This window comes from Battus philenor, unplaced genomic scaffold (genome assembly GCF_028537555.1).
Source record: "Battus philenor isolate CCGP_79_NKW_IND1 unplaced genomic scaffold, ilBatPhil1.0.hap1 SCAF_16, whole genome shotgun sequence".
Classification (NCBI taxonomy): domain Eukaryota; kingdom Metazoa; phylum Arthropoda; class Insecta; order Lepidoptera; family Papilionidae; genus Battus; species Battus philenor.
This window is the reverse complement of record NW_027181678.1, coordinates 1,458,284-1,483,977: the sequence shown is the minus strand read 5'-3', so window position 1 is coordinate 1,483,977 and position 25,694 is coordinate 1,458,284. Positions and strand designations below refer to the sequence as shown.

At 32.1% G+C, this 25,694-nt stretch overlaps 1 protein-coding gene across 1 annotated transcript in view; it reads right to left on the bottom strand.

The window, feature by feature from the left end:
- Positions 1–1,679: 1,679 nt before the first annotated feature.
- The window catches only part of LOC137919414 (protein embryonic gonad-like), a 158,436-nt gene continuing 134,421 nt past the window's right edge, over positions 1,680–25,694 (bottom strand). The window contains exon 3 of the mRNA XM_068762485.1: positions 1,680–2,621. Coding sequence (XP_068618586.1) covers positions 1,692–2,621 — 930 coding nt within the window. The 3' untranslated portion in view covers positions 1,680–1,691. The remainder of the gene's footprint in view (positions 2,622–25,694) is intronic.

Sequence of the window (25,694 nt, the reverse complement as noted above, 5' to 3'; positions counted from 1 at the left end):
CATACTTAGAACGAAAAAAGATCTAAACTATAAAAATTGGTACAGCCGTTTTTGAATTATAAAAGGTGTAACTAATACAACTTTATTTTATTTATGCCTCTTTTCTCTATGCCTAAGGAAGTTTATTAAATATTAATTTTTAATATTTCGATAGTAAAGCTACAAAATTTTTTACAATAATAAATTCGTGTTGTTTTTGACAGACAGCTTTGTACCATTTAAACGATTTTCTTTCATTTCGAAATTTAAACTAATCAATAGTGTCGAAAAAAAAATTATAAATAATACGGAACCAAAGAGGTTCTAATACAACTCTTTAAACTTAAGACAAATTTATACCCTCGACCTAATGCATAAGGTTGGAAATTAAAAAAAAACAACACAAAATATAAAGGCACTCACGTTTATTTCTCCATGAAATATATTAAGATTTATTTTATAAATGTTAAAAATATAAACACATTATAATATCGATATCACACTGAAAACAATAACAACCAATAATTAAAGTAACTTGTAGCTTAGGAATGTAACTTAATTTACATATTATTTATTTTTAAATTCATCGGCAGAGAACTTAGAAAGGTTTTATATATTTTACTAATGTACATTGTATTCGAGTCGTAGTTAAAAAGAGAGAGACGAATAACTGTCAAATATTTCTAGAAAAATCTCTCTCAATGTCACAGTTTTATCTCCTAATACAAAATTCTCGTTATTAGATTACACCGTTTAACAGTTTTTCCACATTTTCACCATTTTTTTGGTAACTAAACAACATTAAATAACATCAGAGAAGAATTTATTCTTATTTTTAAACTGACGAGAGAGTTGTTTTCAATCAACGGCTATACAAATAAATACAAAGTTATCAAATATCAAAAAAAAGATAATAATAAAATCTAAAATTGACGCATCATTTAGGGAATGTATAAAAGTATCAAAATCTCCAACAAATTAAACAAATAACGATATTTATAACATGCGTAATTGCAAACAAAAAATTACTAGTTAGAATCGAATTGAAAATTAAAAAAAAATTATTCTAGAAGTTTCCTACTCATTAATAAAATGACTCGGCAGACTGGCCTAAACACTAAAATAAATACTTAGATAAATTCTCTGTTAGATCAGATATTCTTATATCAATAATAATTTGTCTTAAATTTATTTGTACATTTAAAATTTTGAGCTTCGCAATTGACTGGCCTTTAATCCCATAAAATATAAAATTACTATGGTAATAAAAATAACACTGGCATCCTACTGGCACTTTTGGCACTGGCACGCTACACATGACACATCTAATAAACCTACAATTATTCTAACTCTTCCCTAATATTATCATTTATTTTTAATCGAATTGTTTCTACATGTGGACAGGACACTGGTTGACAATTTTGACGACATTAAAACAATTGTAAATAAAAAAAATAAATTTAAACCTAAATCGTTATCAGAATTCATAGTGAACGAAGCTTAGTTTTAATATAAAAATAACGTACGTTTAATGGTAGCAAGATCAGGTAAACTAGAAGAGAAAAATCATTACTCAAATACTGTATGGCAGAGTATTAGATAGTAAATTTTTATGTTTACCTAAGTAGGAATACGTTTCGTTAAAAATTTTTACATATAAATAAGAAAACATAGCGATGCATTAAGAATTATACAAAATGTTTACTAATATCTCATCCAGTCATTGGAACTTCTTCAGTTCGTTTCGGTACAAGAGATAAATCAAGCGGATTCTTCATTATATCTTTTGTATTATCTTCACTTAAATCAATACTTAATTCTGGTTCTGAGTCGCTGATTTCATCTCTTTTAGGACTTCTAAATAGAACAGCTGTCGATTTTATAGATAGATCTATTGGTTGATCTTGTTCTATAGCGACACCTGCAACAGCTGGTGAGTGTAGAAGCAGGTCACCACCATTTCGAGTTTGCCATGTAATCCCTGGTGGTATAGATCTAATGTTCTGCATTGCAGTAGGTAAGGGTAAAAAAGAACTACCTCTGGGAGGGTAACTCGGTGTCGCCGGTGATGTAGTGAAAGGTGAAATTGGCAACGTCGTTGGTTTTTTTCTCCTAATATCTTTACTTTGATTCCTAAGTGCTTGCAACCGAACGTCTTTTTCACTACAGGGTGATGATGCTGGCCGGAAGATACTAAGACCGCTTGTACTCCTTGAGCTGTTATCATCCTCTGGATCAGCTGATGATGCTCCGGAGTCTGAAGGTGATACGCTTTGTCTTGTTACATCATCACTGAAAGGGTTCTTTTCGGAACTTTTGTAGTATTCTGCTAAAGCTGCCGCTGGTAGTAAATTTGTTGGTAAAAACGATGGGTTAATGTTTGGATTGAAATTGGGCGGTGATTTACTCGTCTGCATATGCTGCATATGTTGCTGTTGTTGTTCTTGTAGTAGGCAGTGTATCTTGAACCAGTTGGATCTTCTTCCGTATCTCGATCCTGATTTCGACATGCCCACCAGAAGACATTTTCTTAATCGACACGCCTTGCACGCGGTCCTGTTCTTCTTGTTGATCACGCATTCTCCATTATTCTTGCATTCGGATATCGACGATAGGTTGTTGTATGTACGGCCGAAAAAAGACTGCAACAAGAAAGAGAAAAAAAAACATCTTTTAATAAAATGCAAATTAATAAACGACGATACGTTTTAGGGAAATGATGACTCTACCGATTTCTTTTATTCGGTTAAATTAATTCAGCGTAAAATATCGACGGGCTCCCGTCCGAGGAACATAAGATGCGGCAATTTATAAACGTTACAGTTAAGGAAAGCCTCATATAGGCGCATTCAATTTGGTCCGTCTCTGTACTGGGAATTAAAAACTACATTTTTCATAAAGTCATTATAAAGAGCGTTGGGTACGTATCGAAATCTGGGTCATCGCGAATAAGGTCGTATCTCACACTTGATATTGCAGAAACGTAGTCGCGTCCTGTTGCTTCTTTGACATAAGATATGGGAGTGTTCCGATAATTTTTTTTAAAAATAAATTTGCATGTTACCCCGCTGTGAGCGGCCTCGGCTCTTTTCTTAGCCAATTAAATTCGTACAAAAGCCTTAAAATATGTGATTGTGTTACAGTTTCACCGGATCCAGCGGTCGCTGTACTTTCGACGTTAAATTACGCTCTGTCACATTATTTGGGATTATGACAATATTTTTTATTGCTTATTGCATTTGAACGAACCTTTTTTGTCTTACGCAAAGTAGATTTTAAATATGCATGTTTCTTTAATCTAATGTAATCTGTAAATCGATACAATATAAATTAGAAAATTTATTTATAAACTTCGTTACTAACTTTTGCTTTGCGATGTTCTTATTCAATTTAAAATTTAAGAAATCGTATTTAAATTTAAAGATTTACAATAATTTAGTACTATGTATCGAGTAACGTCTTTCTTAAATATACGTTTAAACAGATAAATATTTCTAAACAAAAATATATTTATATATTAAATATATGGGTATATATGTGACGATGGTACAAAAGGTAGAAATAGCAGAAAGGATACTTTAGTGGGTACAGTAAATAACTAGATAATCTTCTAGTTAACTTCTCCTTTTTTGGAATGATTTTTTTTTCTTTTCATCGCTCGTGCGAGCGGTGGTGGTTTGGGCAGAAAGGTTCTCGCGGGGTGGTAAAGCCTTCCACTAGATGGACTAACAAGATAAAGTCGCCGGAAGTCGCTGTAAGCGAGTAGCATCGGACTGGTCCTCGCAGCGATCTTTGAGGGAGCCTTGCAATAGATGTCTATCGGCAGAAATAAATAAGAAGATTATTATAGTTATATGAGCGAAAAGATATAGAATAAATAATTAAAATAATAATGATATTTTTAAAAAGATTCGTAGCACGAAGTTTTTAATAGCTTACAGGCTGATATATAAAATTCGCGTGTCACGGTGTGCGCGATTAAAATCCTCCGAAACGGTTCGACCGATTTTCGTGAATCTTAGCGCGCCTATCGGCCAGGGTGGAGAATCGGACAACATCTATTTTTCATCCCCCTAAATGTTAACGGTGGTCCACCCATAATTTTCTTTTAGACAATTTTTATTGTTTTTATTGTTTGTGATACGGCATACAAAAACACATACAACTCTAAATTTTCAGCCCTCTACGATCAACCCAACGAACTAAAAAAAATGTTTCCTAGAAATAACCATACATGGCAAAACAACGTTTGTGGAATCAGCTAGTGATATATGAAATTTTGTATTTATCTAGTTAAACTTGAAAGTGATAATAGATTTATATCAATGAATTTTAATAGGTTTCTGTTATTCAGAACTTGCGCCTTTCGATGACTTTAAAGAAGTCATCTGTTGACATTGTGGATTGACGCTCTACGCTACACTTGCCGTTCTGTTGCTGCCATTTCATAACTTTAATGTACCGTTATTTGGTTTCGATGCTAACTACCATTTCAACTTATCAACCCGGCTGTGCTATGTTGGTTTCTTTCGTTTGTCTACGGATCTCCTAATCCCTGTTCAATCTAGTGTGCGTTTACTTATGGTTGTGAAAATCATTCTGAATTAATGTTTAAGCTTTATATAATTCTTCTTTCTTCTTTTTCAGCCGATAACTGATCTAATATTGCCTGTATCCAGTAACTACTCGCGACTCTTACTATGTCGTCGGTCTACTTAGAAGACCAATCCAAGTCACGTCTTTCGGATTATGAGCGCCACTTGAGAACTTTTCGATCCGAGCGACCATCGGTAGCATGAACGATGTAAAGAAAAATATTGAATGCATTTTTAAAACGGAGAAGTTACTAGATGATTAACTATTTTAATAAACGTTTTATTAAGTAAGAAAAGGACCAATATTTAGCCACTTCCGCACATGCAGTGGTAGTCGTGCAACAAATTGCACAGTAGTAGTGACTCTGTGTTTGGTACTAATCGGTGTAACATGACTCCTGAAGATGTCCCGTGGAGGGGCGAAACACGTGTTGAGTGATTTGACGGTGGCGGTTGTGTAATTCGCATTGTTTGCCGCATACGCATTTATCAGCGGGCTGGCGGGCGATGTACTTTGTTGCACGGCTACCACTGCATGAAAGTGACTAATTATTGGTCCTTTTCTTACTTAGGATGGACTTCCGCAAGGTAACGCCTGATTCCATTAAATATAAACGTTTTATTACTTAAAAAAGTATAGAAGGTATACTAGAATAATTAACACGCATTACTCTTTATCTTCTTTTATAAGTTGTCACGACTGGCAATATTGCATCGACTTACCACGACTTTAAATTTGTTGTCGGTAAACCTAGTATTGTTACACACGAGAACCTTTTTATTTTTAACCATTACAATTGTGTAGACCTAATTTACATATCAAGATATACAAAATTAAATATAGTAATAAATTTTTGTAAGTACAGACATTCAATTAATGTCACATTGTGTGTAATTTAAAAAGTAAAAACAAAATGTTTATTTTTTTTTTCGTATAACAAAAGATCGTGAGAAATCATACCGGTTAGAGAAACGGCAAATGATTTACATAAGCATATTGCGTAGGCTTGAATTTCTATGCAAACAACTTAACACAATAACATAGAAAGGTTATCTCTCACACTGAGATACGCTAATTTGACGGATCGTATTACAAATATAGACGTCAATGTAACTGTACTAATACGTTTTCAACACCCACTTGATTCCATGCCATATGTACCTTTTATGGATTACTTTATTGTATTCAGTTTGTTAATTATGTTAGTTTATACAAAAAATTATAATAAAACAGTGTATCAAATGTACATTCAAATAGTCGATACATTTAAATATAATATATTTATACATAGCAATATCTGTATTAATTTTTCACCATATAATACTCCCAGATCCTGTATGTTGATTTTAAAGAGAAAATTTTGACAACGAACTTGATTTTTTGTTGTTATAAATTTTCTATTTGGATTCTCAGCATTTACCGATATATTAACTAAATACGATTTGAAAATTTTTGACAGCTAAGTACAAAGGCACTCAATTATTTTAACATTATAAATAGTAAGCAATTTTTAATTCAAATTTAATAATTTTATGTACATTATAATATCAACGATGTAAATGAGTCAGCAAAGAAAGTTCCACATATATTGACCAACGAAACACTATTGAAAACTTTAAAAATTGGTATAGAGGAAGTATTAAGATCTCTTGTAGTACTTCACTACATATATAAATATATTATATATACACGTATATGTATATACGCTCAAATTCATTAAGAATTGAGTTTTCGAAGAAGTTTAAAATTTCTACATTCCTACTAGAGCTTACAATACTTGGATTCCGGGATCCGGAATATCGGAGTCACTAACGATTTTTGTCCGGTATTAAAACCGTATCTATGAAAAAATACCGGTTTTTATGTATGTAATACTTTCAATTTGATTATAATTTTTGCCTCTTTATATAATGCCATACGAGTCTATTATATGTAAAATGTAACACAGAATTTATTATGTAGTTTTTTAATTGCACGTTTTTTTGTATCTATCTCTCTCATTTCAGAACAATATTTATTGGATTTCATATATTATTTATTAATAAGTCAATATAACAACTATGTTAAGTAAATATATAACTAGTAATTTTTTTATTAATAATATCGGTTTAAATATCGGTATACCGATATTTCAAATATCGGTATTCAGATTTAAGTTCGGTATTGTATGTCCTATTTCTTAGTAAGAGTGACTCGTCAAATTTGTTTGCGGTATAGTAGGATTGCGTGTAATTTCGCGAACGCATACATGAGTCACTAGATTAGAAATTTCAGATAAGCTTGTCTTCCTTATGGGCGCGGATGGCGCGTAACAGATATGACCCTCTAATTGAGCTGCGCAGGCCCTGGTTGCGTACCGTACGTGACTTGATTCAGTTTCGTTATTACATGTATTACAGCGATAATTGTCTCTGGATATATATTTTATGATGATGCTAACATTTCTTTATTGCCTGCCCATCTCAAGTTACTATATCTAAATGTCTTACTTCAATACCGTACGTATTAAATGAATAAATAAAGGCAATTCAATGTTAGTTGATTTGTGGTTGCGAAATAATAGTACTGTAATGATTCGAACAATTTAAATCGAGTTCCATTAGTAATCTATCTTCATTTGATCAATTTGAAATTATGTATATGAAGTTTATATATCTTTGTACTAACTGATCTTGCAGGAATTGTATGCATTTATTTTTATATTCGTACGTATATCAATAACGTTGATATTTTTTTTTTCAAAATTAAAACTATAACATATTACTACAGACGTACATATGTTCTTGTATATATTGTTAATAGAACCATTTAATATAGATTTTCTTATTTATTAGTTTCTTAACATTTAGATGATCTAACATATTTGTAACTAACATACTTCTAGTTACAGATAATAATGTGGATTAGAATTTTTCCGTTTAATTAATTTATCGACATTTCAAATGCAATATGTAATGGGCATTGTATTTCTTTTTTCGTTAAACCTTACTATAAATGAACAGAAAAATAAAATCTCGAATGATGTCGGTATCTTTATATCGTTATATTTTAACCAAGGCAAAAGGTAAACAGAGGTTTAATTTTTATTGAATTAAGTTTACAAATTAATGTTTTTATTCTGGGCGTTTCGTTCATTGCTAGAGATCTTTTATTGACCTCTGTTATTGTTGACCTCTCATTTATTTCTACGTTTAGAAGGACAGGGACTTTATTTTTCAATGTAATAAACTATTCAGTCATTTTTGTTTAATTCTCCTATCACATTTTCTTCTGGTCTTTTCGTCTGCCTACCATCACAATATGTTTTGTACATTTTCATTCTTTTTCTCCATCGATACAATCTTTCCTTTGAATCCAAAATCCAATGAAAGTGGAAACTTTCTTTTTTATCTGTTGCATTATTATATTCATTTGAGTTTTATTCTGGCTAGATATTTAGACGACCTTATCTGTTAAGCTTTGAATTTATCTCACTGCTACATATGAGATATCCAAGGCGATGTTACCAACCCATTGCTTGATATTGTGGCTTCATGTGCTTACTGTATATTTTTCTTTCTTTCTTTCTTTCTTTCTTCTATGTATTGTAACTCTAAATGGTTGAATTTTTCATCTGACCACCATAGTAGACGCTTCTCGATTTCTATTCCGTCACTTATTGTTGAAATATCAAAATGAATAAATTTGGTGTTATTGTTCAACATATCGGCTACTATAGTCCGTATTAGTGATAAATGTTTCGTGAGATATCCACGCGTGGGCGAAGGTTCGATTCTCACGACCTATGGTGACATAAAATACCTTTTCTTCCATATCAATTGTATCCGTAAACTTTCGTCTCGATAAATAATATATGACCACAAGCTGTTTCATGGTTTGAACGGATTTGTGTTATTCATAACATTTATACACTTTCTTAGTATAGTAGATGTCTTGTTAAATTCATTTTATACAGTATTATTGGTAAGACATGCGAAAGTTTTAAAGAGGTCATATATTTCCAATTACCCTGTAAAAAGTAATCATTACGAAAAAAAATATTTTTTCTATTGTAATTTAATGTCCTTTTTATAGTCCAGTACAAATTACTAAGAAAAAATATATACTTATGGGCATGTAGGTATGTGTAGTCTTGTACTATTTACTCTTATAAGTGGTATTGGTGGAGGTATATGCAGTGTTTGTATTAAGATGTATGATTTTTCATTGCATATATGTAAAGGTTGTATTATTTACACGAGGTGTGTCATTTATACTGGACATGTATATTCAAGCTTTCCGTACAAATGTAAAAAATGTAATAAATTGAAAAATATACATATTAGTAATTATGTTAACTGTCTATGACAGTGATCTAAAAATATAAAAGAGTATTCCAAATGATGGTGCCAGTCTAGAATGCAAATAATATTGACATCATCTTTTGTTTATTATTCATTATGCAAGCTGCGATCGCTAATTATCATCATTAGTGATAGAATTATTTGAATAAATTATATTATATTATAATCAAATATTTTTTGGGAACTCACTAATCTCGAAATAATGCCACAATAATTATTTTTATTGTCAAATTATTCGACAACATTTTTTGATGTATAACAAAATTATTTTGATGATTATCAAAAAAATTATAATATACCAGTCCTTGACTATCAACTGACCTGGTAGCAGATGATAGTGTAGTCGAAGATGAAGAATGCGGACTAAGTAAGCAACTATTGACTCAGACCCTGAAGAAACCTGGTTGACATTCCTCAGGATATTAAATAGTTGATAGATTGTTCCATACTAGGGCTTTGCAGATCAGAAACATACAATCGACGCTCAGGATGCCTCCAAGGGAACTCCATCGTGTAGGCGTGGTAGTGGGCAGACTTCTTACTCGTTCTGTAGAGAAATAGGGATTGTGGGATGAGGTCGTATTTCTCGACGTATGAGAAAGAAATGAGATCCTGTAGAAAATTGACAGACTTGTTCGTCTCTTGCTGACAGTGTTCCAGGTTAAGAAATTTCTTAGACTACATTATCAGCAAGAAAAGGACCAATATTTAGCCACTTCCGCACGTGCACTGGTAGTCGTGCAACAAATGCACCGCCCGCCAGCTCGCTGATAAATGCGTATGCGGCAAACAATGCGATACACACAACCGCCACCGCCAAATTACTCAACACGTGTTTCACCCCTCCACGGGGTATCTTCAGGAGTTATGTTACACCGATTAGTGCCAAACACAGAGTCTTGGGTCCTTTCTTGCTTGGGATGGACTTCCGCAATGTAACGCCTGATTCCATTAAATACTACATTATCATGTATTAATCGAAGTTCTATCGAGTCAAGAGCTTCTAGCTGATATTTAGCCGAGCCAAAAGATGGCAGCAGTATTTCACAAGATCAGACAAGTATTTGATTCATAGTAAGCAACTGTGCCGGTGTAAAAAGTCGGTTGTTTTGAAAACATCCAGCTTTTTTATCAGCTAATTGAACCGCATTCAAGTTAGTTTCCGTAATTCAATGTTGGGGTACTTACACTCGATCCTTCAGGTCTTCTAAACTTTCTACTAGAGGATGTTTAGATTGACAATATTGCGTAATGAAGACATTTTAATGCAACAACATAATAACATGGTGATATACGAACAAATTAAAAAGTCCGTGTCCAGTTAGAATTACGCACAGTTCAACGGGTCAAGCCGCGACGGTAGTATTAACGAGCAGAATTGCTTAATCTCGTCAGCCAACCTCATTTCTACCAGTTGACATTTTTAAACGCGTCACATATTTTGCAATTTATTTATTTAATTTAACTAAAGTAAAAAGGAAAAATATCACATGATAGATACTTGAATCGATTTGAGCTTTTTATTCTTCCTCCAATTTAAAGCTCACAACAAATTTTCTTTCATTTTACGTATATTATATATATATATCTGGACTACCAAATCACTATTTACTTATTTATATAATGTTGAATAAGCATCATTATCAAATGCAGTCGCTTCATCAGATGACATATAAAGTTACACAAATTTGCATAGACATTTTTAAATGACCACGAATGCAATAAACGTAACGACCGAGTCGATATCACCTTGTCTGGTACGATCTAAGAGCTGGAATAACGCGGGTAGCATACAAAAGGCGGTCGACCCGATGTAAAAGATTAGAACTTTTTAATATTTATCTTAACTATCCATATAATTGTATGCCCAGTTAGGACTCTAACAAGTTAAAGGCTTTGGCAGTCGCAAATTGACATTCCAAGTTATATCTCTACGATTCACTTGAAAATGTCGTATGATATATTTCATTTCGTATAAATACATTGACATGTTTGTAGGAACAACATAACGTCATCATCAGTGGCGCATCGAAATGGGGAATTTCACAGAAATTAATTTTTTCATTTACATAGGTATAAATAAGCGAAAACTCTAATGAATACACACATTTCTACCTTGGACTTCGTGTTGTTATTACCTAGTCGACCTATCGGCCAAGAATCCTACATGTTTTATTTTTTCTTTGGCAATTTCATTTTTGGGGTTTGATTTTTGTAAATCAATTTTTGTAGCAGATCTGAGATCGCCGAGTTTAAATATCTATACATAAACTAAGTTCTGGGAGTACCTAAGAGGTTCTTACTTGGACTGTTAAAAGAAAAAGTGTAAAATTAAAAAAAAAAAAACTACAACTAGGAATTTGAAATTGTAAACTAAATGATATCAAGGAATGTGATGAAGGAAGAAAGGCGATGCGTGTAAGTATTGGGAATGAAAGAAGGAGAACAAAAGATAATGTGATGAAAGGGGATGTAGCAATAGAAATTGTGAAAGATGAGAGAGGAGAATAAAACTACAATAGTAACAAGGGAAAAATATTGCAAAATATAATCCCTGTACCAAAGACGAGAGGGGGGAACAAAAGGCGCTCGATAATGGAGGCAATTGAAACAAAAACTTGTACTGTTACTTACTTTTGGTTAGGTAAATCATTGACAACTATTTACTAGACCTATGATTATCTATCTTTTAATTCATTTCTCTTTCTTTCTCTGTTTCTTTATTTATTCTGAGGTAAGTGCGATTCAAGTCAGTTTAATGTTTTTATTTATTATTAGTGCTATATTTATAATATGTATTATACTTTAAGTATAGACACTATGTAAATATGTATGTATGTTTTGTACACATTAACAAACCATTATTTATATTTCCTCTGTTTCCATGCTAAAGTTTTCTGGTAGAGATTGCCTCATATAATAAGACCGCCTATTGTACTTTTTTGTTTATTATTATGAAACTATTTAAATGTATTCTTGCGTATACAATAAAGAACACTAAATTTAATTACTTTACTGAATTAAAACGCTACCTAGCGCTTAGATCGCTTAGGTGATAGCTCTGAGAAGTGACCGTACCAAGTTACTTTTAGTGTCTATAACAAGTTATAGTGCTGATAAGATATAGTGTAGGATATATCAGTTAAGTTAAAATATTTGTCTAGATTATTTTAAGCTACGCAAATTTACTTTTCCTCTGTTTACTAATAAGATTGAATTATTATAACCATGAAATAATTTCGTTAGATTCATATAATATTATTTCATGATAAATAGATGTTAAATTGGATTGATTTCTAAAATTTTTTCCATAGCTATTATTTCACTGAATTTATCTATTTATTTATATCTTATAATTAGTCGTTTAAATTGTTTTTTATCTTTGTCTACCTTACCGTCCTTCTAATATGATTTGTATTGTGTTAAATAGATTATTTATAATAAATCAAATTTATTTACGCGATAAATATATAAAATGTTAAAGTTTTTATTGTTCGTCCGAAGAACCAAGGGAAAAGAAAACGTAAATACAGATTATAAATGAAATACTCTGCAGTCACAGATAAAAAAATGAAAGTATTTCATTAAATACATTTTTAAATTGCAAACATATTTATTAATGTCGAATTAAATGTAGTAATCAACTGACATATCATTTTAATCGCTGCTCGTTATTTTGGATGTATAAATAAATATTAATGGAGTAATAAATGTATAATTAATAAATAACAACTCTTAATTAAAATGTCATGTCTAGACATGACAATTTAGGATATCGATATATTCATTTAAATTGGAATATTTTAGAAAACTGTATTGATTGTAAGGCGATGTTTATAATTATTCATTAAAATTTATAACGATTATAAATCGATCAATGAGCTATTTTATTGATAAAAAACGTGTACAAATCACAAAAGTTTGTTTTTAATTTATTTATACATATAAAATGAAAAGTCAATGGTGTTGTTATGTTCAAAACTTGTAAGCTATTTGACAAATCCGAGTAATATTTGTATAACTTTTGTTAAAGCACCTAAAAAGTTCTTCGTGATGTCTATTTCAGCTGTAGAATATTCATAGCTTGATATATATCTACTTCATATATTTACAATAAGATCAGTAACAAGCGCTCTGCATTCAGGGTTTTCTGACGACTTTAACAAGAAAATTAAGTATTGTATAAGTTATTGGCCTATTGCATTCCAGTAGGAAAATATAAGTAACCTATTTAAGAGTATACAGGTTATATATAGGTATACACTTTATACAGGCTGACTGGAAGTAGTGCAATGTCTAGAAGGAACAGATAACTGTAATTTATTTTTACATGTAGTAACTCGAATTTTAAAAATGCTCTTTCTTACAATATTATTATTACTCTATTTATTTATTTTTTTGTTTAATAAAGTATATTAAAGTTAAATCACACTACTATATTTTAACAAGTTTTTGTTTTTAATCAACAATATATTCACTTTGGTTATCAACAACATTTTGCCATCTAATATACGACATCTTCCAAGTAGTAATGTGCTACCAAATGACAATCAAATATCGACATGCACAGAAACGATATTACTTTACAATCCAATTAATATCGTATATATGTCCACGGATTATAATATAATTAAAATATGTTCAAAACCGAAGGAGTTATTCAAACTCTTTACCCGGAAACAAAACAGAATTGTATTTTAGTTTTCTACTCACACGTGATTTATTCCTTTCAACTTGGCATGAGATACACTACTTGCAAAGCACTTGGCATCATACGATCATTAAATAATGTGAGAATCATTTTTATTCAACTCGATGCCAAAGGTTTAATCATCGTTTATACACAATAATCACTATGAATTAAATATATTTTATTTTATCTAACACTACTCTTATATATTACTAGCAAGTCAAATATTTTTCTGATATTAGCCGCAAGCGTTTAAATAATTTCGTCAAACTACTTGTTTATATTTGGTCGATTATATATAAGCTGGAGAAGATTTGAAAGTATTTAAATATTTAATGGGATCAGGCGTTATCTTGCGAAAGTCCATTCTAAGAGTCCATTCTACAGTCTATGTGTTTGGCACTAATCGGTGTAACATAACTCCTGAAGATTCCCCGTGGAGGGGTGAAACACGTGTTGAGTGAATTAACGTTGGCAGTTGTGTAATTCGCATTGTTTGCCGCATACGCATTTATCAGCGGGCTGGCGGGCAGTGCACTTTGTTGCACGACTACCACTGCATATTCGTGGCTAAATATTGGTCCTTTTCTTACTAAGAAACGTATTCACTCTTGTCTTGAAGACTTCTCAGATATACTTGGTTGGAAACAATGGCGCCGGTAGGTTGTTCCACTCCTTGGCTGTTCATACTATAAAAGTATAAGCGAAATGTTTATTAAGATCCTCCCTTTTTGGGTGTCTCTAGTAAAACTCGCTTTGTGTGGGACAAGGATTTTAAAATTTCGGATTAAGTAATTTTTTCAGTACCTTTCGTTCGTCGCAATATCTTCTCTCATCTATATTCCTAGCGAAATGCTCAGTGGGGATCGAAAAGTATTTAAATATGCAAAAAATGTTAAAAATTACAATTCAAATCTTAGCTTGCTAAATATACATAATGATATAAAGCGTAGAACAGATTACTTTATAAACCTTAAGGTTCAAGAGGTAAGCTCAGTATAAGACTTCAACCCGCAAGACAGGCGACAACCTTGGTTGTCGGAGACCGCTAGATGCAGCCCGCTACCTATTGGTCTTATTAGAAACACAAAGTAATGAATATCTACTAAAATTAATAATTTTTTGTAGCGAATTCTAAAACAGTTAAATTCTTATTGCAGCATATTAATAATGATACAATATATCTTCACTAAAAAGTAAGTAACAGAGGCTTTTAATGAACTTCAAGTGTCGATATATCAAGAAAAATGTAATAAAATGATTACGTAAAGATATATTTATGACGATTGTGAACCAAAGATCAATGTTAACTGCATTAAACGAATGCCGAAGCAGCCAATCATGTTGAACATTAAAATAAACAAAAAGCAAACGTCGGCAGATAAATTAAAAAATAATTATCTACCTCGTTAACTTTTGTATGTTCTTTTTTTATCTGTAATTAATTCGCAGTTCCAAATTCAAAACTAACTTCATTCATTTTACGTTCGGATATCTCAATTATTCGGCGAATAATGTAACTGATTAGATTTCGATTAAAATGTATAATAAATATTGAATCGTGGCCTTCAATTAGCGGTGATTCGATTCAATTATAAACATAGATTGTTTACGAATGTAAATGAATCGATTTTAAAAAATCAGATAAATTATTCCGGTAAAGAGGTTTTATATATATTCACAGAGTTTAATTTTTGAAATAAAATTATGATTTTAAGACAAGACATTGTTTATAATATTAAAATTTAAATTATAATACATATTATACATGATTTACTTATTTTTTTTTTGGTTCCTATTGCCTTTTATATATATACATTTATATAGGACTATGGAACGTTATGGTAACACTTAGGCTTCTGGGGGAGCATCTAAAGCTTTGGAGCCTTTAATAACCTGACCGGACGCTCCATAGAGTGACTAACCTAAAACCTCTTTTAAGTAGCGAAGCACGAAGCCTTCCGAGGGAGCATCGGCATGGGCTGCAACATACCACTATTTCACCTGATTTGAAGGCTTTCGATCCCTTAAATCACTTCGACGGACGCTCTATAGAGTGACTAGGATTGAAGGCCTCCATTAGGAGATCTCAGTTTAGGTTGTCACTAGACGAAAATACCAGCTTTGCATTCCGACACAAAGGTTTCCTTTTGTCGGAATGCTATGTACGAGAGGGCTGAAACTCTACTTGGTTGCTATTGGTTGGAACACTACTACTATGTCCGAAAGTGATGCCGTTGGGAGAAGAAGTAGAAGAATTCTAGCAACGCTTCTATTGGTATAATAAGTTGTTCCATTTTAAATTTGTATGCCTCCTTTAGGCTTATATTTCTGGGTATATTTTTGTTACCTACTATGTAAAACATAAAAAGAAATTATGAATTTATATCTCCTATTTATTACCGTATTTTCGTCTTAATTGTGTCAAGATCAAAAGAACGATGATACGACGCGAAAGTACAGAAAAAACTACACGTACACCGATTTGCATAGATCACTCGGTCGACCGTAGACACGGGTCACGGGGTCACGGGGTCGCAAGGTCACGGGGTTGTGTAAACGCCTTGGAATTTCTGACACACAAGTTTTTTAAAAACATTGTTTAATTTAATCTCTTGTTATATTTACGTAAACATACACAATAAATAAAAACAATTAACGGATTATATTTGTTAAACTCATTACAATTACCATCATCATTTTAGCCGTAATATGTCCACTGTTGGACTTATTAGTTGGATGAGGTCCGCAGGCCTGGTATTTGTCTTCAAGACTGAATCATGGATGAGGAGCTTTATAGACGAATGAACGTAAATGACAGCTTGACGGATTGGGAGGTTAGAAAGGCTATTGGCAAGTCACATAGCCTCTAGAAAAAATGACCTGTGTGGACATTAAGGTTCTGCGAAGCGTAGCAGGAATAGTCGCTTTACGACTAGAATGACAATGGCGATTGTCACTTTAAAAGAAGGCTGCACATATATTTTATCGGATTTTTTAGATAAGATTATATTATACAAATTACTGCATGATAACTCAGGCTTTATAGTTCAGGCAGTACATGAGCTTATTTTAAAAGTAAACAAGGTTTAATTTACCTTGAACATACGTTTAACAATCTTCATATCTAATACCAATTTTATCTAATTTCAAAAATATTCTATGATTTAATTTATATTTTAATTCCGAATAAAGGCGTTGCCGTGTTATAAGGTAATATTTATGAATGACGTCACGATTTATACTAGAAAAAAAAAACTATAATTCATACATTCTTTTCCAGTTTGGAAACATAAACTGGAAAAGAATTTTATGTCTTTTTTCCTTGTATCCAAAGATACTTTGATGACGTCATATGATGACGTATACCATGAGAGTATACTTAAAGATTTATGTGTTATACGTGAGAGAAGTGCCTATTGCGTGTGCAAATAGGTCAGATCGTACGAGATATTTTAAAACCACTTCCGGTTTTTTAATGTATTCGTTATGTTAAAGGCAAGAAAGACTCAACGACACAGATCTAATTTGCAGCGGTTTTTTTTTCTTTGCGTAATATTTTATTATCTGTAGTGATATAAAAAAACATTTTATTAAGATAAAATTTGTATATTCAACATTAACAGATCTCTTATTCAATGTGAATTAATTATCTGTTTGCTTTTATTTATCTATTTTATTTTTTACTCTACTCTGCTTCGAAATGTGTAATAGTTGTGGATTAAAAGCAGAAACAAACTCCACACATCTAAATGTTTGTGTAAAATCATTCTAAGTTTTGATAAACTTAGGTATTTCTACACTATATGAAATTCGTATGCTATGGAGGAAGTAGCATAAACCAAAAGCTTTATAACCCAGAAATGGTCTCCCAGGTTTCTTATACAACAAGGATCATCTAAAATTAGGTTAGATAGAGAGATAAGTTCAGTTAGTGAAATTGAAAGCATTGCAAGAAGGCCTTTCTAAACCTGCTATACTTTCAGCCGCGAGCACCGTCACTTGTGCAGAGGACGTGGGTTCGATTCCGGGGATACAGTCTCAAATAATTAAAAAGAATAAAGTCAAAAAAAGAAAAAAGTCCTCTGCGTACCATAATACCACACTGCGATTGTGAACCCGCCTACAAACTGTGATAATTCTGATATATCCCTCTATATATATGTTTTGGAAGGCCCTGCAGTGGGCTTATATAGGCTGAGAAGACAAGCACCATATTAAACCCCTCTTCCTACAACGCGATGGAGAGAGAAGAAGTTACATGTCCTATTTACAGCCTTATTACATTTCTAGAGTGTTTTTCTAAAATTTTCTTTATTTCAAAAGAAATGAAGTAAGAATCAGTATCTAATTTTTAAAGTTATAAATATAGGATATACAACATTACGATATCTGCAATTAATTGTATAAATACAAATGTATGAAATAAATTTGTAATAATAAATATTTTTAAGGTATTGATTTAACAGTTCGTTATTGCATAATCTACACTGGAAACAAAAAAGCCTTCAACCTTACACTCCCTTTACTGAAAACTAAGTTTAAGTAATTGTTCCATATTAAAAATGCCTTTTAATTTAAAGCAAGTACTAACTTTAAGATTACGTATTTGTCTGTCTATGAGATGTACGTCTAAATTGTTAGATGAAATTTACTTGCAGATTTATTAACTATTTTTATTGTACATTGTGTTCGACGCTAACATAAAAGTTTTTCAATATGGTCTGTTGATAAAACTAGTTCATTAACGTCACAAAATCAACAAGCATATAAAGGATACTAAGATTTTTTGTTAACTTAGATGTAACTTATTGCTGTATAAGGTTAATTAAAACAATATGCTAGCTCGAATTAAGTTAAAGCATGTTTTCACTTAACATTAAGTTTATTGCGAGCTACGTTTGAAAAAATTTAATTCATAGCTGCCATATTAGCACTGTGTTTTTCATTGCAAACGTTCATTTACCGTCTAAACACGTTGACTGCCACGGCAAATTTTCAGAAATCTGATCTATTTTGATAATTTGATTTAATAACATTATATTATTAAAATTTCTTATTATAGTGTTTAGTTATTATCAAGATTTAAAAATTATGATTATGTTTTACGTTCGTAATAAATTTTCTGTTTGTGCAAGCCAGCATTGATTTTTTGTTCTTTTCTCAAAAGCCTTCTGTAGATATATTTAGATTATAATCAAAGCTGCACAAAAATGCAAAGTAAACACAGGACGAGATAACTCGATGCAATCGACGAGTTATCTCGCCATTGGCAGTCAACGTGTTAAATCATAAAGTGGACATTTTTTCCCAAGAGTCGTGTAAACACGACCATAAAATGCAAAATAAACAATTTATGACAATTCTTCAAGTTAATGAGTCGTTAAACTGCGTTTTACACCACCTTCGTGTTTATTCCGTTGATAAAAAAGCAATAAACTTTTGAGCTTTTTTGAACTTTTTCCGCGACTGCCTATGTCGAATATTATTTGTTTTATGAATGAAAAGATTATTTTTTATCTTTAGCATATATTTATAAGAATAAAAACGAAATATCTTTATTTATTAGTAACCAAAAAAACCTGGTTACCGTTTCAACTATCAGCGTTATTTTTTAACATTTCTTCTACAAGAAACTAGGATATTTTTATGAAAAATTGTACGTAAAACAATTAAAACTACATTTATATTTTCTCTTACAAACAACGAAATATATTAAAACAATTGTTTTTAATTTTTTTACAGATTAAAACTTACTTGACCATGCTTAACAACAACTTCGCCTGATAGTAAACGACGATGTGATCTAAGAAACATGCAGACTAAGTACGTACCTACTTTGATCCTGAAGTAACCTAAGCTATAACTTTCAAGAAGTAGGAAAGCCGACAAATAGGTGTATAAAAATAGAATGATAAGATGATATTGAGATGGAAGAAAGACATGAATATAATAGTCTGTGAAAAGATTAATTATTGTCAGAAACAATCCTTGTGTACCCACGACAAGGGATGTGTGAGAGGTCCTCAAAAAACAAGGCATATGTCTTAGCTTCAAGCGACAACTCTTTCTTCCTCGCGCTGTCTGTGCGTCGACATTTGTAATTATAAACATGACTTATATATGTCTACTAAACAATTATATATTTCTAATAATGACAAGAATTTACAATGCAAACGTTGCAATATATAAAAAAGTAATACATAGTGGATTAAGCAATGAGATTCGCATATATGTAAATAAGTAATTGATATGGCTTCAGCGGTTTGGCAAATTGAGGCAACGGGAGACAGGTGAAATGGCACACAGCGCGGTTAGTAGCAAGAAAAGTGTATAATGTCCACCCATATTGGAAATCCGTGGGGGAGTTGAATATCTAGGAGTGGACTTCTTATCGCTGATGATGGTTGTGATGATATTTAGTGTTCATAATTGCAGTATATTTTATTAATTGTTTACTATAAAACAGCATGAAAAGCTTAAAGTTTGGTGATATAGTAAAATATGAATTTTTGACACGAGACCCGCCATGTCGGGAACCCAAAGTTTTATGATATGTCGAACAATATAAATGGTCGTAAAACTCACGAATGCAAGCCGCGACCAGCCGATTTGACAATGAAGTCGCGTGGGCGGGGTCGACGTTATGCAACAGTGATGATTGATCAATTAATATATTCCGCACACCGTGACCTTTGATAAATCAAAATGAAATTTTAGCAGAGTTGAATTAGTGTATGCTGTATTTATAATGAAACACTGTTATGACATCATTTATGTATATATTAATATTTTATTGACACGTATGTTTGTGCTCCTTTGTATTCAATATATTAAATCTGATATAGAATAGAACATTTACCGCCATTTGATTTAACAGTTCGTTCTATTTATTAATACTATAAAATATTTTAGAATTATAAAATTTGTATTTAATTATAATTGTATTTTAAATAAAAATAGAGAACTTAATATTTAACCACCCCTCCACGGGGCATCTTCAGGAGCTATGTTACACCGATTAGTGCGGCAGGGTGGCGGTTGTTTATTTGGTGCATTTGTTGCACGACTACCACTGTATGTGCGGAAGTGGCTAAATATTGATCCTTTTCTTACAGAGAACTTAATGTTGCAAAGCATCCCCCCTCTCTCTGTCAATACCATCGTGAAAATCTAATATGAAATATAAGGGAAATTATGGTCCAAATTTTTCCTTAGTGAAATTGTATGTAAAAAGGAGAGAAATTTATGCTACGAATTATCCCCTCGCTTTGACAACCTCATTGTGAAAAACTGATACGAAATTTTGAGAAAATCATGGGTCCACCTATTTCCTTAATGAAATGAAAATAAAAAAAAAATTGTTACTTTTTTAACATTTAAAGATATGTTGTAGAACACTGCGTACATTTCGCATAAATCCATCCATAGACATTAAAAGAATTTGTCGTGTGTCAGTGAAATGTCCCCTTTGCGGCCAACGTCAAAATTCTGTTAATTAATTCAGCTCCTTCATGCCTCTTGCTTTTATATTTATTTACGCTTTATCTGTGTCGGGCACGGGTCGATAAAATACCAAATGAATTTTGGTACAAGTCACAGGATACAGGTCAAAAGTTTCTCACAATATTTTTTTTCGAATACATATAATATACATATATGTACATATACACACATACATACACATGTATATATTGATAACATACGAACGGAAAGCACAAGTTGGACATCAACGACAAATTACATGATAGATCCAAGGACCAACTATCCTAAATAAGGCATCCAACACGCTCTGATTTTAGGGTCTGCCATAGCTAAGGTATATATAATAAAATCCTCTAAATAAAAACCTTTTTTCTGAAAATTATAAATCACCACCTTCATTTCAACTTTAATATATCCACTGTTAAATATGAGCTTTCTAATATTATTTCAAATTCCAATAAGATCGATTATATGCCTGAAACGAGTATAGATTTAACACGGTTGCCTGTCTAACTAATGGATGGACCTTCCTGCACTTACAGGTTCAAGGTCTCCAATTCAGAATAAGGCTTCAGCGGTCATCTATTCTAGATGGCCTGTATAATGTAGCTTCAACTTGAGAATCTGCTAGAATGTTTTAGATACTTTCGTTCGTATATATAACTTACTATTCCTGATTTGAATTCGAAGATATATCCTGAGTGTTATGATGCTTTGAAATTGTTAATTTTGTGTAAATGTAAGCCGTAAAGTGGGCGTTTGAATAAAAAAAAATATTTATTAATGCACTCGCTATAAGCTTATATCTTATATAATAACGTAAGTTTCGTAAGCGGGCCTTATGGTGGCCATTTTTTATGGTCAGGTCATCGGACACAAGCGGTGTCGCATCGTACTTTTTTTTTATAGATTGTCGAAATTTAGTGCCCTCAGCGTAAGGTGCGGTGAAAAATTTATAGTTTCTTATCATGTGGTAATGGAGAGACTTCGGTCGGGGCACGCTAGACCGTTTTGGTGAGATTCATCGGTCGTTGACGCCTTGACCGCACCGCGCTTAGTAGATTTTGAACTTAACTGTACTTTATGTGATGCGAAGTATTTTAACGTGTCACCGTCTTATAAATGATTACGTCATTGTGCGTATGCGACGCAGTTTACGATGAGTTATTTGTTTTTCAGTTGTCAATATTAATAATTTTGAAAAAAATATTTATAACATCGAAGTTACAACAAAGCATACAGATTAACAAAATATTTTACTAATGTCGCAGTATATTTCGCAGAGTGAACTAAAAATAATATTTTAAAACAAAATGTAAAAACTGCTACGATATTAAAAAATTATTACCAATTGAATATAGTTTATAGTTTATAGAGTCATAATAATTAAGGTTATATATAAAAGATAAGCTTTCTTATCACACTGTGTCGAGTGAATATTTTTCGACCATATAGCCAGAAAAAATAGTCAAAACCAGGAACAGTTAGTGATTTGTGAATTTCAGGGCAAATGTCTGAGAGGTCGTATATATCCTGTCATTTAGTCGGATGAAATCCGCGTCTCTCTTCATAATAATATTAAGGCTCTGCTCTACGATGCAAGAGGTACTCGATAACTTAATTAAGGCGAATACTACTTCATGTCCAAAGGATCAAGAGCATCAGAAACATGGACAGCAATTCGAAGACGTGAGACGAATATTAATTAAAACTTAAAATTGAAAAAATATATAACCTTTTTAAAATATACTTAGAGCTGACACAACATGTATAAAAATTATCTTCAATTTTTATACATTTGTAATTATCTTCATATTCGTTGGTTACTTTTATACTTAATAAAGGTTTTTATTATTATATAATTTAATGCCTTCTTAAAATGGAAATTTACTATAAATTCTACGGATAATAAGGTTCCTTTCGTTCTATAAAAAACAGTCGTGTAACAGCCCTGAAAATCAATAACGTTACAACGTCTATTTACAATCAAATTGGTCAAAAATGTATCAGATCAGCTATCCTCAGTTGTTATAAGAATTGTACAGGTAGAGAAAAATCTAACCCCAAAAGCAGGAATTGCGATCAGATTTATTTATTTAACGCAATTTTTATGCTGTACAAGTTTTTATATTTGTGTATAACCTATAATTGTGCTGAAGGAAAAGCTTTCGACGAATGCAAAACATAAACAATACATTGGACAATAATACATAGGCGTTTTTTGACAAAATCTAAGTTTACCTATTATTAAAATGTATGCTTAGACTTTTATGATATATATTTAGTTCTGTTATATGATATACATGTTGATTAAACGTGTTAAAGTTCCACGGAGTAAATATATTGTTCATTTATCTGCAAAAAACTAAAAGGTTTTTATATCTATTTCAAATCATCCAGTGTTTACCGAAATATGTCACATTATTTTTTTTTAAAAATGAAATGCGACAAGACAATTACTTCTGGCAGTAAAAAATCTGCAATGACAGATAGTAAATGAAAAAAAAAAAAACTTGCAGTCATTCGAATTTTAAATATGTTTTTCGTATTATATTTTCACTATGTTATTTATTATTTCTAAAAGCATTGATTTTATAGATTTTAGAGAGAGTTTTAGAAAATCGTTAATTTTTATTTAATAGCATGATATTGATTCAACGGATCCAACATTAAACTAGCCAATATTATTTGAATAGAGACCTAATGTCTTTTACATTAGGTTTCTATTCAAACTAATTATATATCTTTTTTCTTTATTTTATTATATGTAGTCCAATTTAATTATAAAATTTATAGGCAATAAATGTTATAAATACATAAATTTATAATGTACGAACGACTTTTAATTTAAAAATTCGTTTTAATAATAAAGGTTTTATTTATTTTATCCTGGAGAAAAATAATAAAAATCGATTTATTAATGAAATATGTAAGGACTTCGTAACACATTTCATATACAGTATCAATCACATGTGAAGAATTGTTTAGTTTTAATTTAGAACGTAAGTCACAAGATTTAGCGTTTTTATTAAAATTGCCTTTTTCTGAAAATGACGGTTACATTGATTTTGTTAAATGAAATTTCACTTCACTTCTATATATATCAAAATATTCTAGTTTAAAATATTTAAATTCTATTGATTTTCGCACTAGACTCGAACATATGTACTGTCGGTATTATGGAAGAAGAATTGTAAATTTCTTTTTACTTTTAAAACCATTGATTTTAATCACAATACCCCAAGTAATTTAATAAGATGTCTACTTTTACTTTGTTTTATTTTTTGCGAGTATTATCGAGATAGTTTAGAGCAGTGGTAGCGTAGCGAAAAAAATCTGAGACTTGCAATCATTGGTCACGGGTTCAATTCCGGGAATACAATCTTAAATAATTTTACTTTGTGCAATAGTTATATAGAATTGGCTATGCTTACAAAAAAGCTTCTAAAAGATGGGCAGCACCGTCCTCTGCGTACCAAAATACCAATTTGCGTTCGACAACCCGCCCGCCAAACGTGGCGATTATGGTACATCCCTCATAGATATCTATTAAGGAGGCTAATGTCATACTGGGCATTTATTACTACGTCTTATACGACGACAGAATTTTTGTTGTGAAATTCCTACGTAATATCTAAATAAAATAAAATCTCTCACTACGTGAATTATAAAATTTGTTCAAAATCGCTACCTCTTATGACTCGTGTCTGTTATTTTTACATAGCTGATTGTTTCCGTCGCAAATGAAATATGAAACATTTATTATGATTTTTCGGCTTGTCAGTCAATCAATTGAAATTCGAGCGTATCTTATCGATAATTGGACATCATCACAGGGGATTACAGGCAGCCGAAACGGCTTAAGCTGTTAGCGCAGAAGCCAATAGACGTATGTTACACTGTTACGGCGTGTTAGTACACGATCCGGCAGCTATACAAAATTTCCAATTTACAATCGGTAACTATATTTTTTTTCTCACACATTAACTTCTCATAGTTCATTAGTTGCGCTTATCATATCGAGGTTCGTTGATTTGAAATTTATTCTCGTTATTTAACTGTTTTTAACTAGCCGTTTTCTTTCAAGTTTGGTTATAATGTATATATGTATATATATCTATTGGCGTGGAGGGCCGTGGCCTCTTTCTGAGGGACCGTCATGGTCCAGAAAAGGGCGGCCGAATGGGAACGGCAGAGGACACACGACGCCGTCAGCGCAGTGACGCGCCTCGCGACGGCCCTCCGGTGAATGGTGTTTTCATAAACGGGGCCTTCGAAGTCGTGGGAATTTAGGGTGGAGGCCCTAAACTCCCACCAATTTCGACGACTCTGAGGCGGACGATGGTTCAACTTGGTCTCGAACCATCGTGATAGCACCACAAGGGTTTCGGGTAGCGTGAACCATACACGCATACTCCGGGTCGGGCTATCTAGAATAGCACGGCGCGAGGGAAGACCGCCTGGCGATCTCTGATCGGGAGATACCGGGGGGGTTTTGTGGGTAGGAATTCCACATACCCATATTCTACCCCCAGACGCGGGGCATCTTGAACGTTCGGAAGATTTCGTCCCCACCCCCGAAACCTTTATATATATATATA